This window comes from Mytilus galloprovincialis, chromosome 3, assembly GCF_965363235.1.
Source record: "Mytilus galloprovincialis chromosome 3, xbMytGall1.hap1.1, whole genome shotgun sequence".
In the NCBI taxonomy this organism is placed as follows: domain Eukaryota; kingdom Metazoa; phylum Mollusca; class Bivalvia; order Mytilida; family Mytilidae; genus Mytilus; species Mytilus galloprovincialis.
In genome coordinates, this window is record NC_134840.1 from 103,758,035 (window position 1) to 103,771,272 (window position 13,238).

Consider the following 13,238-nt stretch of genomic DNA (forward strand, 5'->3'; position numbering starts at 1 on the left):
ATATCTCATTTAACAAAGTTGTGTGACTATTTAGTTTTGTTGTCGTATGCAATTCATTTATATTTTTTGTCGTGTATAATAAGGTATCTACTAGTATTACGTTAAAACTTTTACTTTGTATACATGTTTTTCCACAAAAGAGTCATCCTATCTTCCTTTACACATATAGTGAAATACAATAATATTTTTTTCAATTATATAAATGTGTTAGGATGGTACCATCGTAGTTAGGACTGTCCCAAGATAGCTTTGTTTTACATCCTAAGACATGTCTCAGACACGTCCAAAGACCATCCTTAATAATTTCCTAAGATCTATCTTAGGACATATCCTATGATACTTTCATTGACACGGCCCCTGAAGACTAACCAAGAATACGTTTTAGACTGCATGTAAGCGAAAGCTGTTTCAAATAGCTTATTTGGATTGTATTCGGCCTGTCGTCAGTTATATGTTATATCATGGAAGTACCATATTGACTATAATACTTCCACGGTTATATATAGGGACGTGCATGTATTATATAAAATTGAGAATGGAAATGGGGAATGATGTTTCAAAGAGCAGAAAACAACCTAATTATCCAATTCTTTTTCCACATATAATACATTTTCATTATTGTAAGAATGATAATAGAATGCACATATAATGATAAACGACGGTACAATAATGCAAGAAAAAGATACAAAACTTATTTATCCGTTTTGTGTTTATTAGTTTAATTAAACTTGAGTGGTCGGATATTTGTTATATAATACGGAATTTGAAGTTTCCTGTTGTTGCTTTATTCCATTAGGAAAAGTTACGAATAAAAAAAATATCGAGGCTTTTTGTGAAAACAATTTAGAGTTAACTAAGGAAACCTTATTCGTGTTTCAATAGGAATAGATCTTAAAATATTTGCGAATTCTCTTCACATGGGGAAATTTCTTTCGCTTTAATGGGCAGGTGGAAATAGTTGCGTCAATGGCAATCTTACCACAACTCTCCTTGTTTAATTATCAAGATAATTTAAGATATTTTAAAAGACGTGTATGTTAAGTCCTAACCTATAATCTTCTGAATCGAAACACTTTCAAACACACCACTTAGGACATAGATATGTCTTATATATAGGACATAAATAAAATGAGAATGGAAACGGGAAAAGTGTCAAAGCTTCAACTACCGGACCAAGGATAAGAAATAAAAAGCCCACGGTTGAAAACTATACTGTCCCTGCTTTGTCAATGATTATCAAAATTATTTTTTATTTGTTTACTTTTTTGTTGTTCTGTGGTTGAAACAGGAAAATTAACTCTCTTTGACATCGAATATTGATAATTATGTTTTTTATTTAAAAGGACAAACATATAAACAAAAGAGTAAAGTCATATCTTTTAAAATTAACAAAGTCAACCACAAAGTTGGTTTCAATCGTTTATTTCTAAAAGGGGAATATAAAACATGGATGGATTGAGGGAAATGAATAATAAGTTGCAACAAGCATATACAATGTGTCCTTTTATTATATTTTTGTCACGTTTTCCTTGTTCTTTACGATTTCAAAATCATGCAAAAAAGTTGCGTTTAGCTTTTCAAATGAAAACTTATAACAAGGGCGATAAAAATATCCGGCATGGTGAGAAAAGGCGCATGATCATAAACTGTTGAATGCAGGCTAGGGGCTTGTATATTACCTTATAGATTTTCAGAGCATATTTTTTTTATTTCAAATCTATCAATGAAACCATTATTTCGAAAGAATTAATATATTTGCATTAACCGGAAAAAGCGGGAAGAGCGGAGAAAACAATATCAAAGCCAGATCCTTATGAATATATTTAATTATAATTGACTTTGATTTAAGAAAAGGCAATGTTTATTTACAAGAACACGAAACATTTTAAGATTACAATAAAAAAAAAAACTCGTATGAGTTAATGTTTGTTTTTGGTTGTAAATTTTTGTCGCTATTAGGACAACTTACGTAAATTTAGAAATGTTTAGAAACACATTTAAAACTTATATTTATGTAAATCTTGGTTCTTGGTAGTATATTTTTGATATAGAATCGGATGAAAATGAAATAAAAGTATTAGTCTTATAAACATATGTCACATTGTTGTCTCATTGATGTTTCAGATATATTTCCTGTTATTCGTCATTTTTATAGAAATAGAAAGCTGAGATATGATAAAAAATGAGACGACAATGTACCAGAATCCATATAACGGGAATTGCCAATTTGGGTCTTTATTTTCAATTGTTTCCCAAAACTTTTTTTCTATTATAGATTTATTTCTGGGGGTACAAGGAATGCGCTTTCCTATTTTCGAAAGGCGTGAAAAATACGAAAAAGTTTTGTATAGTGACTTCTTTGATATTGAAACCTCACAAAAAATCTAAAAGTCTTAACTCTGGTGAATAGTTGTCTCGCTTATATTGACGATTGATTGATTGTTGATTGCTAAAACGTCCAGTGGCAAATATTTCATTTATATTATGGACGAGAACAAGACCACAAAAATACGATAGGTAGGTCTTTTCATAATTTAGAGGCCATTTGGGATGGTCGGGGAATTCGGAACGCCACTGGAAAATGAGGGTATATTGGATAGGGACAAAAATTTGGCCTTGCAACAGGCCACCTATGGTCCCTCAAAGGGTTGTTGCAAGGGTTCTTAACGTGCATAGAGCGTGGCAATCTCTTTACACGAGACATCAGATTTAACGTCCCCATTCTGACCGGACGTGACTGCGAACTTAATACACCCCGCACAGTCAAACGGACGCCCCACTTCGGCAAGCGTTTTACTGCCAGTCGGAAGAAGACCAAGTGACCATATTTCTATTCCCCAGTCACCCTTGGCTTATATTAAGGAAAATGCACTTTGATTGCATTTGATTCTTTTTTTGTTTGTTGTGTGTTTCCTCGTTTTTTTCAACAATATTATGAAGCAAACATGAATGTTTCGCCAACATGTCATAAAATGCGTACATAATTTACAAGTGCTTTTAGATTAAGTGCTAGAACGAAGAAAAATATATTCAACTCATTAAAAGTACGTACATTAAATAATACTATGTTGGTCAAAACATATTGACCTTCCCATATAGTAAGGGATGAAAAAGAGGGAAGAAAAAAATCGTAAGCGTTTCCACTGAACCAACGGAGGCGTTAATCAGATTGGTTTTACAGATGTAAGAACGTCATTAGCGGAAAAAGTTCGGCTAGTACATTTATTACGGGGAATTGTTGAGTAGATATGCAAAAATAATATACGTATTTACAAAACAGATTTTGATTACTTCTCGGTATTATTCAGGCCACACATACTTCTTAATGTATACCGAACCCCCTCTTTTTATCTATCAGAAAAAGATTCGCTGCTATGAACACAGATCCGATTTGTTTATATTTCTCTTCAATTTCTATGTAAAATGATGAACTGTGAGAAAAATTATCCATTCATTAAAAGATGAAAGTAAGCGTTCGGTACATTCTATCCTTATGATCTGTTTGAAAGAAAACACGCATTCTCATCAACACTGTGGAAGTGTGAAAACCTGGAAGGATGAATTGTAAACAGTGCTAGCACTAGGTTCTGATGACGGCTTCCGTCGTCTGATATTACTTTAATTATACATCTCCACACAAGACTTCATTTAAATGGAACCGTATAATTTTCGCCGTCTTTCTCCATGTATCAATTTCTACAATATTTAGACTATTTCCTTCGCTAGTCATATTTAAAGACTTAAGAAATAGCGTCAATTTTCTATGTAAATAAAATCAAACGCTTCTGTAAAATTTTCCCTATAATTGAAGTGGTTTAAATTAAACATTATTTAAGTTAAAACGCTATCGAATTTCATTAATTTATTCTTCCGATTTTTGTGTTCCATATTAGTTGAAATAAAGTGTCATATATTACAGCGATAATTGAGGTTTCTCAAATCACACTGGTTTGACTTTGACAGATTATCGTGAGGTCACATGATCACGGACAAGATTGTCAGCTCCTCTTGTAATACATTCTGCCGTTAATGTGTTATTTAGAATTTTACCATTCAGTCTTTATTTGCCTAAGGGAACTGTCAATTATAACAAACCCCCTGTGCTGTCATTGGCCCTCATGTATTTGATTATTTTTAATATTTTGTTTGAACGTCCTTTGAAGAAAAAAAATGTTATTTATTTATTTTTTTAATTTCAATTTTATTTTCTAATTATTATTTTTTCATAGAATTTGATTAACTGTTAATTTGAATATGTTCCTGATTAGAACAAAATACATGCTGGCAATATTCAAGCAGCGCAAGGGAGATAAGCGGTGTTAGCTGATTTGTTTGTGCTACAAATCTTTTTAAAGTTTCGTTTTTCGTAATTTGACGTATCATATCATTTAGATAAGACAGTTGGTGAGATGAGCTCCTTTCTTTAATCATGATAGGAACTTTTTTTGTAAAAAAGATAGTTAATGTATCCCTTCAGGAAATTAATTGCTCTTTTTCAACTTTCCTCGGTACCAAGGAAGAACAAATATTGATATTTCACTGAAATTAACCCGCATTGATGTCGTAGACTAGATTCAATATAGATAAGAACCAAAAAATATCCGATGCATTATTTACCTCGAGACTTTTAAGTTAGTTTTTGGCATGACGGATAACTGAAAATAATGGCCAAATGCTGCAATAGACACTATTTTATCAAGACTATCTGATTACAGTCAAGAGATTTTATTAAATTTATATCTGTCTAGAAACTACTTAATTTTACAGCTTCTTATCGGGCCTAGTGTAATAATTTACAGGAGAAATTGAGTCTAAAATTGAAGCATCCGAAAGCATGGTCATAATTAGAAATCAGTCAGATAGCAGGATGAAATACAATCTACCAGATGACCCAAGCTAGCCTGCTCTCTTTTCTATCAGGCTATTCCGTCACCATTTTTCTATTATATCAGGCTATTTCGTCGACATTTCTATATAAAACAATTCAGTAGTGTTATTAAAATTTGATGATGTTTTTCTGGTTGATTATTGATGATTGTATCATTATCTTTAATTCGGAAATAAGCAACTATTGATTTCTATAGATATCAAATTACATATTAATACTTTAGTCTTTTAAAAGGCAATAATACCTAGGTCCTAAGTCAATATGTTGTTTTACCAGCCCATATCAGCTTTCGGGAAACAATAGCGGCAATGTAATGCATTTTACACAATAAACGACTATCAGCTTACAACTGAGAACTCTATCTTTCCTAATAACAATATAATTTACTCTGTGGTGCTTTTAGAAATATTTAATGACATTTTGTCATCCACACCAAAAAAACACAAATCATCTTTTCATTTCATATCGGTTAATTTCTTTTATTGCTTTGGATCAAATTTGACTTAATGTCATTTTATAGATGTTTTCAAGTTACAGAAAATAAAATAATACTTGTAGTATTTGCATATTACATGAAAATAATTACTTTGAAAATAAAATATGAGAAAATTTAATATATGATAATTTTTTTTATTCCAGCCAAAAAAAGTTTTATTATTTTTTTAATATGTCTCGGGTGTCTTGTTAGTTTATGTCATAAAAGTATAGGAGGGTCAGATAGAATTTCTGATTTAACTGAAAGAGTCGTTAAAGAAACAAAAACGGTACACCATATCAAATTAAACTATTGTTAGAGCAAGGATATTATTTAAATTTAAACATTCGTGCCTTTTCATGCCATTTAATTTATTTGAGGATAAACTGCTATAAATTTGTTGATATTTGTGTGTGCGCAGTGATCCGTGACGGCTTCCTGTTGGTTTTGTTAATGTAACCATTTGTCGGACAAAAGTTTCAAGTTAATCATAACCAGATCATACTCATCCAGAAAATTATAATTACACTTTCAATATACCTAGGGGTGCTGTATAAAATTATATTTAAAATTGGATTGACATTTAACTGTTGAAATTCTATTTTTCTAAATTTCTTCTTTTGTTTCAAGCCTTACAAATTGTTATAAAATATATTTCACTATTTTTTTTTTTTTTTTATTTTCTAATTTTCAAAAATAATTCTTTAGAAAAAAATAACTGAATAGAAAAAATTATCCTTGATTTCTAAAATGTGTCATGAACTTTTATCAGGAAAACAAATGTGTATTGAATGATGAATAATTTGTGCGGGATTGTTTATCTAAATTAATATTGCAGTGGACATAGAATTGCCAGCTGAGTGTATATCGTGTTACATTGGTGTCGTGTTTCTTTTTATTAGCTGAAACATATGCTGCTAACATCTGATACTAATTGCACATTTCTTGTGAACAGTAATGCGTTTATTTCACACTGATGTGTTGTGTACTTTGTACTTATATCATACCCCTGCGCGTTTGTATAAATTATAATCCAAAAACATTTTGTTTTAAACAAGAATTTATATTACTTCCGTTTAAAAAATGTTATACTTGTTTTAAATGATAAAAATAGGGAAGTGTTATATTTCTAAACCGAAAATAATTATAATTGTAGTTTTTTTTTATAAGTTATATTTATAGACCTACATTCTATAAAAATGCATTTTTTCTAAAGCCATACATACAAGTGTATAATTATGTCTCTGGTTTTCCATTTCATCTTTTTTTCGTATTTTAGATATAAATGATTTCTAGGTTATAAAATGAAAATAAAATTTGAAACAATTTATTATTTGATACAAGCATGAACGATTTTATTATATAAATCATTGTACCCCTAAATAGTAAAGTTTATTTTAACTCTCATTTTTCAAATTCAACTCGGTAAGAAAAAATACATCCCTCTGTGTAAAGAATTGTTTAATGTCAATACAAATAAAGTGTCACTGGTCTTGACACTGGGAGTCCTGCTGGTATCAATCTGGGATGTGTCTTTATACCCCGGGGGTCAAAGCTTCCTGCATCCGTTAGTAAACATTATCTACATATATGATATGATGTGGAACATCATTCATCAGTTGATGGTAAAAATATGGATTTGGATATGTTTGATTTCGGCCTCACGGCCTCGGATGACTGTGATTTAGATACGGATTCTTTATATAGTGACTCTTCTTTAGATATTTTTGATTCAGGTATTTATTTATAACAAAGAGTAATTAAAAATACTTCAAAATCAAAAATTTAAAGATTTAAAAAGCCTAGTTCGCCAAAATAAATTTATTTAACAATTGAAAATATGATAGAAAATTTTAAATGTAAACAATTTCACCTTTTCTATGTTTCTTCACTTCCGTAAGTAAACAGATTTTAGCAAATATTGAAAGTCTGATTATGAATTTAAGGACAACTTCTTCATTTATTTAACAATACGTATTCAAACATTAGTTCATTTACAAAACTATACGTGATGGTGAATATACATGACCTCGTCTAATCTTGATTATAGGTTTAATTTCACGGTCACGGGTACACTATAAACAGGGACAGTGTTCTATTGAACATTTCCAGTAGAACAATTCAAAGTAAACATAAATCGTTCACTTATTTTAACTGAGGTTATTCGTCTTATTTATATTTGTGCAAAAACCTGTAGCAAAATTTCTATGCTGTAGTTCTGTTTGGAATACGCCTACCCTGATATCAGGTTTCCTGATTGACGTAGTTGCTATAGTGACTAATTTAATCGGGCCACCGTATGAATAACGATATATTCACGAGGTCGAGACTAGTAACCAATGAGCGATAGGCAATGAACCATTAACGCACTCTTTAAAAATAATACTGTAATGAAGTGTATTAGGCTGAAGTATACAATATCAAAACACCTTTATAATTTGTGTCTTTTTAGTGCACTACCGCTCACCTGGGAATAGTTCCGGAGTTCCTGCCTTCCATCCAGATCTCTCAATGTTACACGACCAACCACCAACGTCATCAGTCGGATCCCCGACCCCCGGGGCAATGATTCCGTCTTTTGGATTTACACAGGAACAAGTTGCGTGCGTGTGTGAAGTTTTGCAACAAGGTGGAAACATTGACAGATTAGCTAGGTTTTTATGGTCACTCCCTGCTTGTGAACATTTACATAAAAATGAAAGTGTGCTTAAAGCAAAGGCAGTGGTGGCCTTCCACAGAGGAAACTTCAAAGAACTTTATAAAATAATGGAAAGTAACAATTTTTCACCTCATAATCACCCAAAGTTACAGGCACTATGGCTTAAAGCACATTATATTGAAGCGGAAAAGTTAAGAGGTCGACCTCTGGGCGCTGTGGGAAAATACCGTGTGAGAAGGAAATTCCCACTTCCTAGAACAATATGGGACGGGGAAGAAACGAGTTATTGTTTCAAAGAAAAATCTAGAACTGTTCTTAGGGAATGGTATGCTCATAACCCATACCCGTCACCTCGTGAGAAGAGAGAATTGGCCGAGGGGACGGGATTAACAACAACACAAGTTAGTAACTGGTTCAAAAACCGACGACAGAGGGATAGGGCATCAGAAACTAAAGACAGAGGCGATCGGTAAGTTTATAACTTTCATATATTAACAGGGTAATATTACAGAGATATAGTTTCATATTCTTTGTCTCAAGTTCCAAGATGGAGTCTAGGTTATCGCCTGTTTTGTTGATGTAAATTGATACGAGAGGGAGGCGGTGTCAGATTACATTAACGTTCTAGCGATACCGGCTTGTTTTTGTTGGCAGAAACACAGAATTCTTTATTTACGCTATAATGAGATGATACACGCCAATTAAATTTTACATAATCATGTGTTAGTTGTATTTGAGAACACTTCATTGAAATAAAATATTTTTCAAGTTTTGTATCGACTTCACCGTATTTTCTATATAATGACTGGTTTGAAATAATATATAGTGTCAACCCATTGTCAAGTTAAAATTAAACAAACATTTAATTTTGTAAGTGAAATTTGATACAGTGCTTCGAACAATCGTCTGGCGGTCACCTGCCTCCGAGATCACCTTTAATTATAGTTTAGTTCAGTGTATTGTACTACAAATATCCGTGAAAAATCTCACTTTTTAGACACACAATTGTTTACAGACAAAAACTTTTTTTCAAATATTAAATAATAACAAACATGAAAGATATTCATGATATTTTGACTTTAATACTATAATTATTTTTATATAATACATGTACATGCACATGTTTCTTTTCCTAAAGCAGATTTGAAACGATTTAACAGTTTAAATATAACTTGTTGCGATATTTTTTTAATTAATATTTTTTTTCTTCATTTCATCAAAACATGCACTTGCTGATTTAATATTATATAATTGATCTTTGCATTTTGATATTTAAGAATATAGAGAAAGAAATTTGGAAAGTACAAATATCGTTTTAAAATTATTAGAAAAAGGCTTTAAACATAATAAACATGATAAAATAGGCTCTAAATAAAAAACTTGAATTATATAACTGAATTGTTTTAATAACTACCAATTACATAAAAAGAATTTGTAAAGAAAAATATGATTTTGAATTAAAATTTGAAATCATTTAAGGGAAGCGAAAAAGTTGAATAAATATAAAGAGAAATATTAATCTTTTATTCATTTTGGTAAGGGTCACCACATCTATTTATTTTATTTAACTAAATTATTGAAATAGAATAATTGGAATTGAAAATAATTATTTTCAAATAGAATACATATATAATGAAGGTATAATTATGAAGTTACATTAGCTAAAATGTCATCGGTTTTAGATAGGTAAATAAGATAAATATGCGTATAATCTCGTTGAATGTCTGTACGAGATGTAAATACTGTTACATAAGACTCACGCTCATTCCTCTGCACTTTTAAGCTACAAAGTACTTTAAGACTTTCTTAATCACATTATGTAACTCTTTGTATCATCAAGTAGGGTGTGAGGATAATTCCAGTACTGTTTTCATCTCACATTTTATTCTTTTAAACATCAATCAAAAATATTTATCCTGTTTTGTTTTGTTTTTGTATTTCAATTTTCTCATTATCCATTTCTCCCGAAACAAACATGTGCACATATATATATTTAAAATATTGTTCATTGTTTATCTTTTGAAAACTGTCACTAAAAACTGTATACAAATAGATTCAAAAAAACTTCCGGTTCCATTTGGAATAATTCTATCATCTCTAACCCGCAACTAAATTCGTATCACTCCCCTCCGTTGTGAAGAATCTGTTGTTAAGTGCACCCCCCCTATTTTATCTAAATTACTGCAATACCAAAAGGGTTCATTGAAAACAAATTTTAAAGTCAATCACTCTGTTATATAGATATAAAGGATACAGCGAAGCACAATTCAGGAAATGCTAACAGTCAGCTACAAATTTAAAATCTTCTGAAATCACAGCTATTATCATAATTATATTTATATACCCAATTGGCATCTATATTTCCTCGTGCATAAATGTATCATACATGTAGGAAAATTCAGAAACGCGATCGCGTGTAAATGCAACAATAAAATTACAATCATTTTAGTTATGTCATTACGGGTAAATTGAAGGACAATGAGTTTACTTGTGAATAAAGGGAGGTGTGGGGTAAAAAGACTCTTTATACTTATCAGGCTTACGTCAATGAGACAGCAATCCACTGACAAAAGAAGCAAAAAGTTAAAAAAAAAAAAAAAAAAAAAAAAAGTAAAAAAAAAAAAAAAAAAACCTACTTGATGACATGTTATCTTAATAAATAATACCATAAAGTGCACTGTCTGATGAAAATCAAAATTGATGTAACTAGGAAATCCTGTGATAAATTCAAATACATGTTTACTTTTCAATCTTATTTAAATGCAGATCATGTGTCAACGTTCTGCTTGCAATGATCTGACAACAATCTGTTCTACTTTCTGTTCTGGTACCTACATTTTTTTCAATGCGTGTATGAGTACGACAGATATTTAAAACCGAAAGTAGAAGAAAGAAGCATTGCCAGATATTTTCATTTTGTTATGTTGTGTCACATACTATAAATATGTAGTTTTATGGCAATAAAGATTTGAATTGAATTGTAAGCGAGGGCACAGTATCTACATTTGAATCAAATTGAGTTTTATTTGCGATACATACATGTATGGTAATTATGTACCAATGAATGGTACGTGTAGCTGTATACCTATTGTCTAGTCTGGTTGCTTATGGCATAGAGTTTTTATCTTTGAGCTAATATGGAACTTCTACTATCAAATAGCTCGATACTTATAAAACAATTGAAAGCATTAAAAAAATGCCAAGGTCACTGTCTCATTTTCCCATAATGCTACAAATTGACTGAAACACAATTATATGAAATACATAGAATATGCGAAAGTACACACATGTGTTCTAAATTGAAGCCAAATATTGTTGCAGTTTTCGCTTTGAGTCTGTTGTCTATAATACAGTCATGGTCACCATATAGACATGGGTTAAACTTTAAGTTGTTTTCTTTTTTTTCAGGGATCCACATTGTTCGCAAAGCAGTCAGGATTCAAATATGGGATCTCCTCAGAGTGATAATAAAGACGGTGATATTAGCAGTGATGATGCATTTACTGCACAAACAAAAATAGAACCGCCAGACGAACACAACCAAGGCTCTATATATACCAATCTACAGAAATCATTGCCTGACAATCCCATGTTAATGGCGGGGAATCAAAATCGACTGTCGAACGATCATGTTAGCAATATGTATCAAGATTTTCAAACTTTGTGACCTTAAACCTTGTGTTTTGTTGTAAAGCTATTGACCAAAGACAAAAGACATCCTGGAGTTCGGTGCAAGTGACAAATATATTCAGGCAATCATGGTGCCGACTGCTTGCCATACATGACGTTTATATAAAAACTGCAATGATATTCCATATTTTGGTGCATTTTATGATTTGTATTTTGCATAATATTAGAACTTCAGGTCAATTACACTGCATCTAAATTTACCATTGAAAGCTAATTATTTGATAAAAGATCAAATGCTTCGATACATTTTTCATGACTCTTCTTCAAAAACTGCTAGAACGATTTCCTTTTACCCTTATATTGCTATCATGTTACATTTCAAATGGAACATATCATAATCAGATACTCAGCCTAGAAACAAAATTATAAAAGTTGTTTAATATTACTACAGACAGTAGTCCTCAAATGAAACAATCTTTTTTGTGAAGATCATATATCAGATAATGGACTCTCAATGATATTTTTAAACGTTTTGTAATTATCAACTATTCTGTCGTACGTGTATCTGCTATGACTGTTGTGAATGTTTTGCACAAATGTGTACTTTCCCCGTTTCTCTCGTACATTCTTCATGACATACACATATCCTGTTTGTTAGTATGACAAGAATACCATTCATTATACCTATATTGTAAGACCCCATCAATCATCAAAATAATCTCTAAAATTCACATTTTTTAACCTAAATTCCGATCGTCCTTGATAAGACACTAAGAAATTGTTCCTTATTTATACTCAAATGTTTTGTTTACACTTACATTTTGAGATTCAGTGAATGAAAAGCTGATAAAATCTTTAAAAAAAAATGTCATAGTTGTGAAAAGTATTAACCGAAAAACGTTTTTCTGGTGTCTCATCACATTGTATTGCAGAGTTTAATAAGAACGATGTAAATATAGTATGATATGATACGGTAACACAATTATTTAGTGTGGAACATGCTATATTTACTAATTAATGCTACACTGCAACTTATTTTTTGACACCAGATAGTCTTTTTCTTCATTACTACTTTCAATTTAGTGCTAAACTGAATACATATTCACATTTGTCTGTGGGTTCTGTTCTAAGACAATGATGTACGGTAACTCTCGACACGTTCCGAATTATTCTTTGTAATTAGAAATAACTTAAAAACTCTACTTAACTATTTTGGTGACTATGCAAAACATTTGTCCAGCTTCATTTATTTACTAGATATAAATATTATTTATATGTTGACCGATAATAAATAAAAATAAAACATTGTTTATGAATCTGTTGTTTGTAATCAAGAATGCATATAATACTGTGATTGTTTCCCTGTATGCTGAAATAGTTCGTTTGCTCAACGTCCAGTCGCAAATATGACATTCACATTTAGGATGAGAACAATTTAATCATTAATAGGTATGCTGGATATATAACCTACGAGTTGTTGCGAGGTGTCTGTTCTATGAAAAGAGTTTGGCACTCTCTATCCGATACATCAGTTTCAGGTCCCCAATTTGACCAGCCGGGGCTACGTATTTACACATCCGGAAGCC

General features: G+C 31.2%; 1 protein-coding gene across 2 annotated transcripts in view; it reads left to right on the forward strand.

Moving 5' to 3' along the window:
• Positions 1-12,960, forward strand: part of LOC143069612 (homeobox protein six1-like) — a 34,984-nt gene extending 22,024 nt beyond the window's left edge. The window contains exons 1-3 of one of the 2 annotated variants that reach the window (XM_076244329.1): positions 6,968-7,099; positions 7,816-8,491; positions 11,431-12,960. In XM_076244329.1, coding sequence (XP_076100444.1) covers positions 6,997-7,099; positions 7,816-8,491; positions 11,431-11,689 — 1,038 coding nt within the window. In that variant the 5' untranslated portion in view covers positions 6,968-6,996 and the 3' untranslated portion in view covers positions 11,690-12,960. Of the gene's footprint in view, positions 1-6,967; positions 7,100-7,815; positions 8,492-11,430 lie in introns of those variants that run through there. The other variant, XM_076244330.1, reaches the window with a different exon arrangement.
• The last annotated feature ends 278 nt before the right edge of the window (positions 12,961-13,238 follow it).